At 44.7% G+C, this 17,042-nt stretch overlaps 1 protein-coding gene across 1 annotated transcript; it reads right to left on the bottom strand.

Moving 5' to 3' along the window:
• Nucleotides 1-933: 933 nt before the first annotated feature.
• LOC311508147 (transmembrane protein 151A) lies at nt 934-14,556 on the bottom strand (the record flags this gene model as incomplete). Its single annotated transcript, XM_084572814.1, has 6 exons — nt 934-2,922; nt 3,641-3,680; nt 3,778-3,917; nt 4,209-4,343; nt 4,853-5,191; nt 14,488-14,556. 6 exons carry the CDS (start codon nt 14,554-14,556, stop codon nt 1,690-1,692), a joined length of 1,956 nt encoding a protein of 651 aa, XP_084428940.1. The 3' UTR covers nt 934-1,689.
• Between the last annotated feature and the right edge of the window lie 2,486 nt (nt 14,557-17,042).

Below are 17,042 nucleotides of genomic sequence, written 5' to 3'. Positions count from 1 at the left end.
TGCTTAAACACGTACTGTGTGTATAGTATACCGATATTTGAGGAAGGCGTTTTTTAGTTATTGTATTTTTCTTCACACTTGCACAAGCCCACCTTCTGGAACGAATGTTTTAAACTGGTGGAAGTCAGCCAAACAACCAACCTTTCAGCATCTTTAAAGGCTATTTTAGTCTTTTACTCCTCTGTGCACTGGGTAAACGTACTTATATTATGTTTCTTTCAAAATATATTAGGCAGAGAGGGCATAAAAAACTTCCTGCGAAGATGGAAATATCTGATTTATAAAATGGGGAGAAACCTCAACGCAGGACACGCGATACGCGGAGGAAGTTGGGGTGAAATGCGATCCCCGCATCTCCAGGAGCAGAGGGAGGTGGATCGTGTGTCCGCCAGTCAAAAAGAAACGAGAAAGCAGAGGAGCAGAGGAGAGAAGATTTACACGACGGGCGCGCCAAATCTGTGTTTCTCAGAGTCGCACCCACACGCCGTGGAGGAGAGAGGGGCGGAGGAGGAGTACGGCGGAGGTGATAAAATGGTGGGAGTGGAGGAGACGGGGCGAGAAAGGAGGAGAAGGGGGGGAGCTTTTTCCCTTCCCGACTCTACAGCAGTAATAGATAAGAGCGGTTTGGAAGCTAATGGTGAAATAAGGCGCAAGAGATCACGAGGAGATAACTTGATGATTGATGTCCTCTTTTAGCGGCACTGCCGACTCTTACTGGTCAGCTGCTGCTGTGTGAAGTCGCACAGTAGATTTAAGGAGGCCTGTCGTTAGGACCCGTTTTGGATTTCCTGATTACATTCAAAGTCAAGATAAGGGTGCTCAGACGGTGTCAAGTCTCTGTGATAGAACTTGCTTGTTTTTTTTATTTCCTCCCATAAAGCTCCTTTATTTTTTTATTTATTTTCGTTTCTGTATTTTCAAGAATCTGTCTGGAGTCTGCGATTGAAGGTAATCGGGTCTGTGTCCATACCGTACTCGACCTGAAACGTGTTCATTTCACTCCCTCTGCTTCACTGCATTGATTTTTTTTGTGATTGATTGATTGATTTTGAGCGAATCCAAAGCTTCAAATAAGCCTTTTTTTTGCAGTTGCTCCGTTCGTGGTTCTTTTATAAATATACCCGCTACCACTCAGCTGGTTCCGTGTCTCTCCACTGCTATCTTTAGACCCGTTACCCCTCCCACTCCTGCTCCAGCATAGATATATCTGGAAACAGACATTACGATATTATCGGTCTTCCCAAGTGTCCGATCTGTCATCTTTTTCGATCTCTCTCCCGTCTCTGTGCGGCGAAGTCTACAGACGCAAGGGTTTTCTTTTCTCGACTCGTTCCCTTCGACTCCATCTTATCTTGCTGCTGCACTTCCTATCAGCTCTCCTCTGCCTCTGAACTAGTGGGTTTACTTACTTTTATGCACTGCATGTGGTAAAATCTCCTCCGTCTGCTATCTGGCTTCTCTGTTTGCTCTTACTTCTGACGGTATCTTTGTACCTTTGTTCTTTTGAACTTGTGTAATTGTGTCTATCATGAATCTATTCTTACCTCTTTCACTTTTTCCTGACTGAATTCTTCCCTCTCGTTCTGTGTCCTCTCTTTCTTTCCCTTTTGTTCAGTGCTTTCTTTCATCTCCCTCGACTTCTACCTTCCCCTCCTTGCGTTCTTCACGTGTGTGTTATTTTTCTCTTCATCACATGTCATCTCCGGCGTGGCAGCTCTCCTCTCCGTGTATGATGAGGACGGGGAAGAAGAAAGCGTCCTGGTAGGACGGAGGTCGATCCCTCTCCCCCTCCCTCTGTCCCTCTGTCCCTTCGACTGCACCTCCGCTCTCTTGCTCTGCCTCCTCATCCCTCTCTCTCCCCCTCTCTTCCCTTCTCCTCGCCTCCTCTTCCTGCTCTTCCTCCTCATCGTCGTCACCTTCTCCTTCAAGAACTCCTCTGGTCTCCTCGTTGTCCTGTCTTGACCCTAACCCCAGGAATCCTCCTCCTCCTCCTCCACCTCCTCCTCCACCACTACTACTTCCTCCTCCACCGCTTCCTCCATCTTCCCTACTTCCTCCCAGGCCTCCCCCCATGCTTCTTGAGTGAAACAGGCTATTCTGGCGCCCACCTGCGAGTCTCCCTAGGGAGAATCCGCTCCGGCTGAGCACCAGTCTTCCTCCTATACCTCCACCACCTTGCCCTGCTGCCCTGATACCTGCCACTGTGGCGTTCAGGAGGGCCGTGGTCCCCATCGGCGCCCTTAGCCTGGAGGGAAGACTGGAGCTCGATGTGGTCCTCCGGCATCGGGGGCAGCTCTGTAGGAGGTAAGCCGAATTAAACACCACAGGCAAAGCCAGAGGAGGAGGGTTGGTCCCCTGGTTGGGGGTGTTGCTTGGAGGCCCAGAGATGGGCGTAGAGACTGTAGGGTTTGTCCCCCCACTTGAGTCCAAGTCCATGAGGAGGGCTTCAGAGTAGCTCGGGACCATCTGTTGGTTACAACGGATGTGCCACTCCAGTTCCGTCATGTCCACTGTATTGACACGAGAAATGGCTCGGTAGCTCGTCCCGTTCAGGCCAATTCCAATCGCAATCCCTCCCGGATGAATTCCATTCTCAGTCCCTCCTTCAACTCCGTCGCCTCTTCCCCCTCCACCCGGCCCCCCTCCGCCGACTCCTCCGCCACCGTCCTCGTCCTCCCCGAACAGCTTCTCCACGTGGTAGTGGACATACGCCGTGCGGTATTCGGACACGACCCGCAGCGGCCACGACAGGAGGAAAGCAGAAGCCAGCCAGAAAACCCTGTGTCTGGAGAACCACGGCTGATGAGCCGGATCTGGGAACGCCAGGATGTGTTCGCGGAAGTCCACGTTCTTCAGGTGCATTCCCTCCCTGGCCTCCATGTAGTCATCAAGCCCCTCGTTCTCCCCGAAGAAGCGCGCTCGCTTGTAGTTACAGAAGGAGTGAAAAGAATAACAGGATGTGTAAGAATTAGTGCTGAAATGACGATTTACAGATTCAGAATTGTTTAAATATTCACAGTTACTAAGAAAACTAGAAGGTAACGACTGAATTCAGTTAAGATGACTTTAGCTAATGACAAAATGAACACATAGATTGAAAACTAGATAATAGTTTAAAAGATACATTTAAAATGTAACTGCACTCCTCATAATTGTCTACATTTATGCAAATCAATTACTCCTAACAAGCAGATTTTCACATAAGTCTTACAAACCCAATCAAGCAAACAGAACAAAAGTATTATGTTATTGTGTTTGTTTATTCAAGAAAAGTGTTTTCAGTATCTGGTGTGACCCCCTTGTGCAGCAAGAACAGCAACTAAACATTTCCGGTAACTGCTGGTCTGTCGTCTGCAGCAGCTTGGAGGAATTTCAGCCCATTCCTCGATACAGAACTGCTTCAGTTCTGGGATGTTGGTGGGTTTCCTCACAAGAACTACCTGCTTCCTGCTTGATTAAGGTCAGGACATTGACTTGGCCTTTCCACAACATTCATCTTATTCTTCTTTTTGAACCATTCCTTTCTAGAACGGCTTGTGCGCTTGAATAAACAAATACCAAAGCATAACATTTGTGTTTCTTTTGTTTAACTGGGTTCTCTTCGTCTACTCTCTGGACTGCATGTGCTGCCACATCTTACCTGGGTGAGGTAGGCAGCTTCAGCACGAGCGCTGGAGAAGCTACAAAAAGACAAACATTTAGTTGGTTTTACATTAAATAAACACACAGCTCTAAAATCCAAAGTTGACCGGCTTTAGAATAGTAACGATATCTTACCTGAAGCACTTGGTGAAACGGAGGCGAACAGCAGGGTGCAGCTGCAGGTCCAGCAACTCCTTTGATACATCCTTGACCCCATAGCGGGCATAGTCAAACTCTGAACTTGAGGCGTGAGTGTTGACCCGCTCATGGTAAACCTGAAGAAGTACGGATGGAAAGAGAATGGCGAGGAAGAAGATGGAGAAAGAAGAGAAGAACATTTAAATCTCTACGTACAGTGTTTCTACATCAATGAAGCATGGCTACTGAATAAAATGATATTTTTCTTACTGCATGTAGCTGTTTGCACACAACTCAGCAATGTGCATAGCAGTTATTATAAAGGTTTAAAAATGACAAATTAACTTTTACAGCTGAACAATGTAAAAAACCAAGAGTGAAATTCGGTGACGCTGTGTGTGTATGCGTGTGTTAGGATGTCACCTCACCTGTGTGGTCGTATAAGCGTCTCCATTCCTGTATCTGGTCACCTGTCTGGTCCTCCTGACGTAGTGATAGCTGATGGCCTTCCACCAAATACAGGGCGTAGCCTGCTGAAGTCTCTGCACGCGCTCGTACACTTCCTGCTCGAAAGGTTGAAGAAAGAAAGAATCAAGTTAAAAATGTAGGAGTGACTGAAACATTCTTGCAGAAACAAACAATTAAGTCCACGTCTGTGCAATCTGGTGCAAGACAGACCGCGACAAGAATTTGCTTCAGACGAGCTCATTTCAGATTCTTTATCCAGACTAATGCAAAAAAATATGTTTTTGGCAGACGCTGTTCAACAAGAGTCAATATGCAATATGTTCCTGGAGTTTTCTGGTAATAGAGCAGAACAGAGTCGACAGAAATAGCCACATGACATCAGGTCAGCTCATTTCCCAGTGACTGGGTGAGTATTATTATTTCCCACAATCAAGTAGGAAGTTGTAAAAAGGCGCACTCTCCTCGTGAAATATCGATTCAACTTGGGTCTTCATAAATTTTTAATTTAAGGATGAACCGATGACCAACCAAGTAGAAGAACCCAGTGTTTGATTTCTCTTCAAACTGCGGGATATTGGCGTCATCGCGACCTTCCGAATTTTACCTGGAATTCGGCGTGAGCCAACATGGCCGTCTTGGAGAAGCAGTGCCAGCATTCCACCAGGTAGACCACGTACAGCATGGCCAGGAAGGCCAGGGGGATGTAGACGTAACCGCTGGAGCACGGGCTCTCCAAGTACAGGATGTGATTGTAGAAGGTCGCTGAGGTGGCGTCGTCGACAGAACCGAGGGGTATGGAGGAGGAGCGGAGGACGGGCACGCGGCAGAGGGCGCACCAGGCGAGCGTGGCGAAGCAGCCGTACATGAGTAGGGTCAGGAGGAGGCACTTCCAGTGGGACTCTCGACACAGGGAAGAGCCCAGAGACTGTTGGACTGGCCGTTGCTGAGAGGACATAAAGAAAGAAAGAGAGAGAGAGAGATTTGACTAATTTCTCCGGATTCATGTTGACAGTCAAGACTGCGATAAATAAAACATTACGCTGTTACAAAGTTAATATTTAATCAAGTGTGACTGGTGAAAATGAATGTACCACAAACTGTTAGTCAAGAAAGCAGCACAGATGTTCTGTTAACCTGTTGAGGATTTAATAACCGTGATCTTTTCTGTTTGGTAAACACCGTCATGTGTTTTAGCGTGTTAGGCGAGGTCTTGACCGAAGGAATGCATCGCACTGTCTCCACCATCATGGGATAAGTGCTGCGTATCCCCACACGCTGGATCCGCCAGTCTCTAAGTGCACACAGCCTAACTCGCACTGTGAAGGCATCATGTTACAGGGCACTCACACACGCATGCTCTAGATATATACAGACACAAGATAGTCTAATGCGTCCCTCTTCTCGCTCTCTCTCTCTCTCTGGCCATCTTTCTATCTACGCTCACGAGCAGCACGCACCTTCTCAGCATTGTAATGCAGCCAGCGGAGTGTACGTGAATAATTTAGATGGGAACGATGCTTCTAGACTGTTCTCTAACCAACTGACTCCACTCCGACATCAGCAGCACATCGGCGCTGCCACAGTTTGAGCATGTGTGAATGGGGGAGGCAAGGAAGGAAGGAAGGAAGGAAGGAAGGAACGTCGGCTTGTGCAATATGTATAAATACACCAATCAGGCACAACATTATGACCACCTTCCTAATATTGTGTAGGTCTCCCTTGTGCCTCCAAAACAGTTGTGACTCGTCAGAGAATGGACATGGGCCTTCTGAGGGTGTCCTGTGGTGTCTGGTAACAGGATGATGTTAGTGGGGGCCTTTAAGGGGAGGGGTCTCTGTGGATCATCCCACAGATACTTGATCAGTTTGGGATCTAGTGAATTTGGAGGCCAGGTCAACACCTTGTGCTGTTCTTCATGTTTTTTTTGGGGTGCTATGGGGTGGGGGATCCAGGTCTGGTCTAGGTGGGCGCAACATGTCTAAGGAACATCCACATGAATGAATGCATGTGTATGTGTCATAGAAACAGAGCCCTGTACGTCTTGTGTTAGGGATGTTGCTTTTTGTTATTCTCTCTCTCTCTCAAACCGAATGCGACAAGGCAAAAGAGCAACAAAGCAGATGACAAAAAAAAAAAACAGATGGGATGACACCAGTGTCCTTTCCTCCTCTCAGTCAAGTCTGCCTGTCCTGTCAGCACTCCCTCCATTTACCTAAAGCACAATCCCCTCTCCCTCCGTCGTTATCGCTCACCTTCTCATCCTCTCTCATGCACACACTCATCCCCTTCATTGTCTGCCCCGTCCAGCACATTGGAGCCACAATTTACCGGCAGGTTTGGCTGGCCGCAGCACATACGTACACACTCAGTGCTTTTTTAACAACTGTATGTCAAGGACAAGTGGAGAAAGGCAGAGTGAAAGGCACCTAGAGTCTGTCATCGCTCTGCAAAAGCTGCCAAAAGGTCCAAAAATAGAGTTGGTACTTAAAAAAAAAAAAAAAAAAGGCAAGAATATTATCAGTGGCGCAGATTTTGTCTCGTATTTTTTGCTTTGCGAACGCGTCCCCCTTTGCTTCTTATGTAATCTTTATTCCCCTCCTGCCCCAGATTATCATGATTACCTCCTGAACATTTACACTCCTTACCCCAACCCATCTCGCTCTGTTACATCCACTTTGAAGGTCTGCCTATAAGTGGATTGATTGGGCTAAAAGTGTAGTTTAGAGGGGGGGGAGAAAGGGAGAGAGAGAAAGTGAAGGAGGGGAGAGGCGGGTGTGAGAGTGTGAGAGAGAGAGAGAGAGAGAGAGAGAGAGAGAGAGAGAGAGAGAGAGAGTAACGGTCATGAACCTTTCATGAATGCAAGCATGAAAGGAAGCAAAAGGAAAGAGAGCCTACAGAGATGGAAGCAGCGACAGACGGCACCTCTCTCCAGGGAACTCCAAAAACAGCCAAAATCCATCCCTTTCATCTTTCTCTCACTTTTTCTTGCTGGTTTCAAATCTCCTAATTCTTCTTTTTTTTTTTTCTTTTTCTTGATTACCTTTTGCATATGCATCTTGCCAAGACCAGAGAACGTTCCAGCAACAAAAAGAAGAAGAAAACCTGCGAGGATAACACTTTTCGTCTGGACTCTGCAGCACTGTGGCCGGTGCAGGGGCGGGAACCAGCGCCAAGACAGGTGTCAAATTGTCCCAGCGTGCACTCCTGCCAATCAGCTTTTGTCAGTATGAGCAGTTCTCCGTCCCACAGGTGAACACGAGATGCGCTGAAATGTGCTGCGACGGAGTGATTTAAGTTTGACACTAACTCCAGGAGCCTCACAGCAGAGGCACCGCCAACCAACCAGTCATCCTCCACAAAGCAGGGCCCACGGTGAACTGTTGACGTACGGAGAACGGTGAAACATTTCAGTGCTCCGTCCACCATTAAGTCTACATGATGCAGGCAGTTTACAGTAATGGGCCTTGGCTAGATATGGGGCTGAGAGGGCATTTTAATTATCTCATAGCAGCTAATGGAGGGTTCTACATCACAGCAACGATGCACACGAGCAGTAAGAGCTGCTTTGGTCACGAAAATAACTCGGAAATAAGAAAGCCTCCCACCGACACCTCCTCTTATTGTTACGATTAACCTCAATTCTTACAAGTATCCGATTTAAAAATGTGTGGCGAAATGATCTGCTACGCAAAGCCTGGTGTTGATGAACAAATTTTACCGGAAAATTAAAAAAGGAAGGTTTTATATAATGGTGGGGACGAAACGAAGAGAGGGTACTGACAGAAGATCGTTACACAGCAATCCATCCATCCAGGCTTCAAACTATGCATCTGTGACCTTTCAGCACCCTGCGATGAACAACTGCCAGCTATATGTGTGTGTTTTAGGAATGATTTTAAATGAGGTCGCCCCTAAATGTGCATTTTGCACACGCCAAGACATGCTAACTACATAGCTAGCTACAGGGAGGGACTGCTAGCTCTCAAAGCTCCTCAGACTGCAGATTGTTGCGTTTCCTTTTTTGTCACTTTCCCAACACATTATATGGTTCTTAGATCTGATTGGTTGAAGTTAGCCGCTGTCTGGCAGTAGCTGACAGATGGCTTAAATCCAAAGTGTTACCAAGGACGGCTTTCCAGATGGTTCTGGGTACCAAACCATCTGGTATAGCCTAGTTTATCGCCAATAACCAGTCCGCTTCTTTTAATCAATCCAGACAATACAATCAGATATTGTATCGGAGCCTTCCTGGTTATTCTTTTTTTAATCACTATAACAAGAAACGTGTGAAAGTAAACACAGTTTTCTTGACATCAACTTGCAACATCAACAGAGGCCACAACCGAGTTTTGTGTTCATATATCACCAGAAATCGTTCCGGTTTGCCCAACATACACAAAGTCCGACCATGGTGTTAAGGCAGTGTCACTTAAAGTCCAATAGAGATTACGCTTGGCATGAGAACGTAAATCTTCGTGAACAAAAGATCTCCTCCTCTGCAGCTCTTCAGCGGTGCCACAATCCTATTTCAGCTATAGCTGCCTTGTGTCCGACTGCAACAGATCTGAAGGCAAATATCAGTCTCCCTGACATGATTATGAATACAAATATATATATATATATATATAGCCTAGTCTGAAAGCTGTCATCTTACCTTGTTTTCTTTTTCTTTACTGAAAGCATGAACTGCCCTTGTAAGATCTTTTAAAGAGGCTCTGAACTCGAGTTATTTTTCAAGAATGACAGAAATTCTGCGCCTGAATTTGCATAAAACTCAAATCTTTATCTGATAAAGCAATGCAGACGTATTTTCTCTATATTCCATATATATCCTAAGCCTCCACAGTCAATACAGGCAGCTGTCTTAAACAAATAGAGCTTGCATAGATGAAAAGGTTTTTTTATTTATATTTTTAGACATGTAAAGAGCTTCCAGAGAACTGCTCTTCAGATGGAGCCTTTTAGATTACTGTGTTTGTTTCAGCCAGTAAATGCCTCTGTTCTTTTCATTACTCTTTCTATTGAAGTGTGCAAAGGTTAAACATGAAGTGATAATTTTGAAGTTCATCGTTTTAACGGTTCCATTTTAACTGCAATATCATCACCTCTACGTAGAGCTTATTATCGCCCTGCTAACTTACGTCACACTTCCTAGTCGATTAAAAATTTAATTAGAAAAAATTCTACAATTGTGCAGCGTGCAGTGGATTTCACACATCCTCGGCTGTATTAAGGCACCTCTCTCTCTCTCTGTATGTCAGCTTATACTGATTCAGCTGGTTAGGTGTGACTGGAGCAGCTATAATTAGCAACCCTCGCATGTGGGTGGCAAACGGAGTGAGGGAGCGACGAAAGGAAAATGTGCCGTTGACGACGGCTGAACACAATTATGTCCTTTCAACGCGACAGGATGAAGTCACTTGGAGATGTCAGGTTTTCTACTACCTGTGCTGTGACACAACAAATAAACAGTCGGCGCTTGATGCAGAAGCGCTGTGTCATCACACGCTCACAGCGCCACAAACATGTGTTGCTGTTTTGTGTTCAGTGGAGACTACGGACCCAGCGGGGACAATTATCAGCTGGTTAAGTCTTCTACTCATGAGTTAGTCTACAAATCGGCTTACATTCATTTCAGGTACATTACTGTAGAGGCGTGAACATCCCAAGAAACTTCTCAAACAACAAGCAACACAAGCTTCTCTTCTACTGTCTATCACTATTATTAGTACTTTCTACACATCATTGTTTTGCCAGTATATTGGAGGAAAATCGTCTTTATAAATCACTAATGTCTCATGACAAACCCAGCACAATGGGAGTGACAAAAACAAAAAATGGAGTAGGACTAACAGATACATTTTAAAATATGATAAAATTACCACAGACGTAAATGTGCAATCTGTTGCCTTATTAGAAACAGATGTAAATGAACTGAATGCAGTCAACTGTTAATTCAGAACACCTGAAAGGTGTGTTGCAGCAAATGTTGTTACATTCAAATATCGTCTGTCCAATTATAACTTGTGTATTTAAAGAGACATTAGTTTTGTCTTAAAGCAGCCAGACAACAAACAAGGACTGCACGTATATTTTAAATTACTATATACACCCTCCTAGACCAGACCAGGCACCCCCACCACATAGCAATGACACTCCTTGATGGCAGCAGCCACCCCCAGCAGGATGCAGCCTGGCGCAGGCACACACATAAAAACAGTTTAGGAACAACTCAAAGAACAGGACAAGGTGTTGACCTGGCCTCCAAATTCACTAGATCCCAAACTGATCAAGTATCTGTGGGATGATCCACAGAGGCCCCTCCCCTCAAACCATAGGACCCAAAGTCCCCCACTAACAACGTTCTGTTGTCAGACACCACAGGACACCCTCAGAAGGCCCATGTCCATTCTCTGATGAGTCACCCCGACATGGCGTTTTTACAGAGCGAGCCAGACTGACAAGTGCACAAGTTTAAATGGCTCGCACCAGCACAGGCTATGCGCGTAAGTTACGGTGTCCACGTCCCACAGCACCCTAAAAGAGCCTTAAGTACAATACTAATTTCTGATTTCGACAACACGTCTGCTGTTGCACAGTCTTCTGTGTCTTGTATCACCTTGTTCTGTGTAGCATGTGGATTCTTATCTTTCTGTACACATTGTTGATGGCCTGCTCGTTGATGCCTGCCAGGATTGTATGATGCGGCATCCTTGTTTCTTTACTATGCACTCTACACTCTGCATTCGTTGTCTACTTCTGATAGCATAAATAGGCGCTTTTGGACCATGCTGTTCTGTGGACTCTCTTCAGATGGATCGAACCTTCAAGGACCACCACCAATGGGAACGCCGAAGTGTAATTTAGTGCCACAAAAAATACAAGAGCATACAACATTGTTGCAACACCTGTTTATTTGTGTTTTGTTCCAGTTTTGAGGCTACTGCGAAGAGTTGCTAGATGTCTACACATCTTTAAACCGGGGCTGCCAGTGCTGCATTTATGAGTTCAACCGATCAATATTACATGTACATCACCAAAGCTTCCTCTTGTGCTGGGAAGAAACCTACCCTTAGGTGGGAGCTAAAAAAAAAAAAACTAAGTTCGAAGAAATACAATATTTTTTCAGTTACTGCAGTGTTGACACACAAAAAGGTGGTGCTTCTTTTGTACCTCTTGTTTTCTTGTCTCATTTTTTATTACGTTGATGACAAACACGGGGCTTGATGCAAAAGACTTCTCTGCTAAATGAGAAAAGAAATATTATTACATATAACTACGTCTAAATCAAAGCCAATTTAAATCTTAATCGCGTGACTCGTCTTCATTTGCGATATAATGCTTGCGCGAGCGTACATGCACGCCCGTGACGCGAGCCAGAGAGAGTGAATAAAGTTGAGGGAGCGTGCAAATGCTTTAGATGGAGAGTCAGGCAGAGAGAGAGAGAGAGAGACGACAGGAAGAGGCTTTAAAACTCCACAAGGCAAATCTAAAAACAGGAAGGAGACCGAGAGGGGAAGATGAGAGAGAAAGAGTAATGGAGGCAGAGAGCAGATGCGGGCTGAAATCATTGCATTACACCGCACGGTCTGCACTGCAGGCACAGATAAAGACAGAGGAGAGAGGCGGAATAAAGTGAAAGGCATCATTTAACAGGCTTTTAATAGGCAGTGCTACACAGGGTTTTGAATTACCTGGTTGCAAGTGCTAAATGCTTCATTTTGTCCCTTATTGGCAGTTTTATTAGCCATAACAACTAGTCGATTATTACACTTAATTTCATTGAATGAATTAATTCCCTCTGATTTACTGCTCTTTGCTGTCCAGAGAAATCTTAATGCCAGCCTCATTTCATTAAAAACATGGGTCTGATTAATGGAGAAAGCTCACATTCATAATGATCAGTTTATGTTAAAACTGTCTCAAATGTGGTATTTTTGGGGGAGGTAGTTTGTGGTGCTGTTAAACTGGACTGAATTAATCCCAAAGGAAGTTATTTAGTCTAGCCCACTGACTAAAATAATAGAAACTTGTGTCAGTACAACACAATTCAAGTAGTACTAGAAACCACAGCCTCCAAAATGAAAACACAGTTGAATCAACAGCTCTCTGCGTAGAGATGGTTATGTGTTCCTAGCAACCGATGTACATAACGTGTCATCATAGAGACTTTGTTTGCGTTGTCCTTCTCAAATAATACACTGCCTGGACAAAAAAAAAGTCTCCACCAAAAACAATATATACACACTAATATTTCGTTGGACCGCCTATAGCTTTGATTACAGCACTCATTCGCTGTGGCATTGTTTCGTTAAGCTTCTGCAACGTCACCAGATTTATTTCCATCCAGTGTTGCATTCAATTTTCACCAAGATCTTGTATTGATGATGGGAAAGAGATGGGACCTCTGCACAAAGCCTTCTCCAGCACATCCCAAAGATTCTCAATGGGGTTAAGGTCTGGACTCTGTGGTGGACAATCCATGTGTGAAAATGATGTCTCATGCTCCCTGAACCACTCTTTCACAATCTGAGCCCCATGAATCCTGGCATTGTCATCTTAGAATATGCCCGTGAACATCAGGGAAGAAAAACTCCATTGATGGAATAACCAGGTCATTCAGTATATTCAGGTAGTCAGCTGACCTCATTCTTTGGACACATAATGTTGCTGAACCTAGACCTGAGCAACTGCAGCAACCCCAGATCATAGCACTGCCCCCACAGGCTTGTACAGTAGGCACTAGGCATGATGGGTGCATCACTTCATCTGCCTCTCTTCTTACCCTGATGCCCCCATCACTCTGGAACCACATGACCTTCTTCCATTGCTCCAGAGTCCAATCTTTATGCTCCCTAGCAAATTGAAGCCTTTTTTCCCCAGTTATCCTCACTGATTAGTGGTTTTCTTACGGCTATACAGCTGTTCAGTCCCAATCCATTGAGTTCCCTTCACAATGTACGAGTGGAAATGCTCTTACTTTCACTATTAAACATAGCCCTGAGTTCTACTGTTCGATATTATTTCACCAAACGTTTAAGAGATCGCCGATTACAATCAATCGAGATTTTTTTCCGACCACATTTCTTCCTGGAAGATGAAGGTTCCCCACTATCCTTCCAGTTTTTAATAATGCGTTGGACAGTTCTTAACCCAACTTTGGTAGTGTCTACAATCTCCTTAGATGTTTTCTCTGCTTGATGCATGCCAGTGATTTGACCCTTCTCAAACAGACTAACATCTTCTCTACGATCACAGGATGTGTCTTTCAACGTGGTTGTTTAAGAAATAAGAAGCTACTCATTGCATCAGTTGGGGTTAAATAACAGCTGAAACATGATCGCCCATGCAGTAATTGTTCAATAGGAGGCTTGTACCTGTGTGCTTAGTTAAATCCAGGTGGCAACTTTTTTTTTTTTTTTTTTGGCCAGGCAGTGTAATCATGTGTTTGTGTAAATTAAATTAAATAACGGTTGTATTGGCTGTAGAGGAGATGGCGATCTGATAGAGATGTGGTTGAGTGTGTTGCAAAGGGAGTATTGTTATGTAGTGTAATTTTAAAACATAAGCTTTGCAACTGGACTTCTGAAATAATGGTCCAGGAGCAGGAAATATAGCTGGGCATGAAAAATGAACAAGCAAACACGCTGCCAGGGGTGTTATTCTGTGATTCCCCACACATTACGTGTGATTGTGCAATTTTGGCAATAAAAAAAAAGAAAAAGTGGGTGTGTGGCTGAACAGTGATGTCACCCTCTAGTGTTTCTCTGTGGTGACAGCTGGCAGGTGGACATGCTCTACTATACTGGGGGGGGGAAGAAAAACATCTCTTCCATGAGTAACACACCATACAGCAGCCTTGTCAGACGTATCACATCAATATCGTGGCTTTGTTTGTGCACAGAGTTCCCTCCCCTCTCCGTTCACCTAAACCACAGCCTCATCTTCATTCACATTAAAGCCAAGGTCCTTCTCCGTGTCCTTGCTCCTGTACGAGACGCGAAGGAGGAGGGAACCACGGCGGAGAGACCTGTTTTGTCAATGAAAGACGCACACATACATGCACTATAGTATATATCTGACATGATGTAGGAATTATTTGTTGATAGAGTACGGCCTGGAATGACATATAAACAGAAGGTGTGCAACTTTACGCTACCTGCACTCTTTGTGGACGCGCGTGAAAAAACGGTGAAGGGACAACGAAAAAAGAAAAAAAAAGAAAATGTCTTTCCTTACCTGCTCCCGTCCTGACCCTTCCTCCAAAATGGGCTCTTCTGCGGTGGCCGTCTCCTCCTCCGTCGGCATTTTCCCCGCTTGCCACTCCTTCCTTCCTCCTCCTTAGAACCGGGCACGGGCAGCTCCCTCCCCGGTAACGTCCGAAGGCAGGGACCTCCCCGGCGGAGCAGCGAGCTCGGTCACCCCATCCGCCGCAAGTCGGTATCCAATTTCACGATGGCGGGGCCTGCGGCAAATGAGCATCATCTACCCCAGGTTTAACGACACCCCCCCTTGCCTCTTTCTTGTATCTTCTCAAGCTGTCCCCCCCTCAGTGTTTCTCTCGTCCCCGCTCCATCATTTGCCCCCCCTGGTCAAAGGAGAATGTGACTAAGCATCCAAAGTCAAAGCCCGTCGCCCTCTCTACCAACCGCGCTCGCTGCTCGTGATGCTGCTGCTGCTGCCGGAGCTATCCGAGCGTGCGTGTGTGCGCACGTGGGGGCGCGTGACAGCGACGAGCGCACGAGAGCCAACCGGAGTCGAGGATTTCACCAGCTGCAGTGCACAACGATCGGATCCCACCAAAACAACACAAACACGAGGCACAGAAATGCAGCGGAGACAGCGAGGGTGGGAGTTATTATTTAACTTTGTCTGGTTGCACCTCACGTCGGGTCCCCGCTGACGTCATACACCAAAATCCCCCCCCCCCCCCCCCCATCTTGTTTACCTGAGCAGACGCACGGGCGCGAGTCTCCCCTGTTGAGATTGACACGCGCACACCTTCACAGGCACGTGTAACGCCAATTGGCCATATTAAACGAGGCCAACATAAACACAAACAGTACAATGATTTTTATTTCAAACTTCATTTTGAAATACATTGACACATTGTATTTTTGGGAATGTGCGATTATGATGTCATGACTCTGGCTGTGGACGTAGTGGGTGGTGCCATTAATATGTCCTGAAATGCACAAACAAGAGACAAGTTAAGTGATATGTCCTGTTGGGGGTGAAAACAGCCACTAGGAGTCAAAATTTCCTCTTAATTTGACCATAACTTTCACTCTATTGCAGCAAATGAAAATATTTTTGGTGAGGAACCTTAATTTTACATAAATTTTGAAAATATGATTTAAAAATTTTCAATAGGCCAATTATACACTGGCAAATTTACTACCCTTTCATACTGTTTGTGTTTGTTTGTGGTTAAAAACAGCCACTAACTTTGACTGCTGTAAAAATATATCAGATATAATATAGCAGATCATATTTTTTTCAACTTTTTTTGCTTAAAGGAACAGTATGTAAGAAATGTATTTCAGTTAATCATAAAATGGCCCTGATATGTCACTAGACATGAAGAAATCATGTTCATTTCAAATACTTATATCACTGACAACAGTGGTCCGGCCAGGATATTGTCATTTAAAAGTGAAAGTTGCAGCCCTCAACTGATGTTGATGTTGTCATGTTGTGTTTTGACCTGAGGCGCCACCCTCCAGCTATCTACTAATCACGAAGTCAGTAGAGTTTCGTCATCCGGGTTGCCAGCTCTGCTCTAGTTACCAGCTACGAACGTGTCAGATAAAACATGTATAACGTTACTAAACCTAAAAGACCTTGTTATGAATCCGAAATACGTCGTGACAAAGTCCGAAATAAAACAAGGATTTGTATAGGGGATGCCTTTGAAAGATGGAGACAGCTGAAAACGGAGAAGAATTTGAAGACAGACGCCAACGTTGCTAATTTTCTCCTGGCTAACTTACTTGTACATAATGTAAATGGACATTTCAAATATCGACAGTCGAACAAAGTTATGCATGTTCGTGCAAAGTAACGTTACGTTACGCAATTTTCATCGAATTGAAAAGGTAAGGAATTGTTTGGGAAATAAAAACGGCGAGTCGTCATTGCTAACATTAGCAATGCATTATGAGCCCGTTTCTCTGTCATTATGCTGAAACGCCGAGGAAAACAACATTAGCACGTCGATTATGGCAATGTGAAAAGTAATTGAGACGTATTGAATAGCCTAACGTTACCCCGGTAACCTGGCAACCTCGAGTCAGGGGGGAGGTTGGAGGGGATACACCGTTCTACAGTATTTTGAAAGTGATTGCAGTACCAGGTTTGGCCAGTTTTGGCCACAATCTTACATACTGTTCCTTTAAATCTGTTAATAGAACAGAATAAAATAGGTCTTTATTGTCATTGTCACAAGTACAACAAAATTAAAAGTGCTCTCCTATCAGTGCATCATTGAATAAAGATATAAAAAAGAATAAATAAAAACATATAACAACAGTAGCAGCATAAATAACACACACGGTCATTGCATAAAAAACAGTATATTGCATTTTTTTTTGCAGCAGCAGCAGCAGCATGAGGGTTGTTATTGCTGTCGGATAAAAACTGTGTTTGAGTCTATTTGTCCTTGCGTTTATTGATCTGTACCGTCTGCCTGAAGGTAACAGTTCAAAAGGAAGTAACAGTTCAAACAGGATCAACTTCAGTCTTGATCAAAACTACTAAGTATTAAAAAAAGATTAAAAATGTTAACCCTTTAA

The sequence above is a fragment of the Chelon labrosus genome (assembly GCF_963514085.1).
Source record: "Chelon labrosus genome assembly, chromosome: 1".
NCBI classification, from domain to species: Eukaryota; Metazoa; Chordata; class Actinopteri; order Mugiliformes; family Mugilidae; genus Chelon; species Chelon labrosus.
This window is presented reverse-complemented; position numbering and strand designations above follow the sequence as displayed.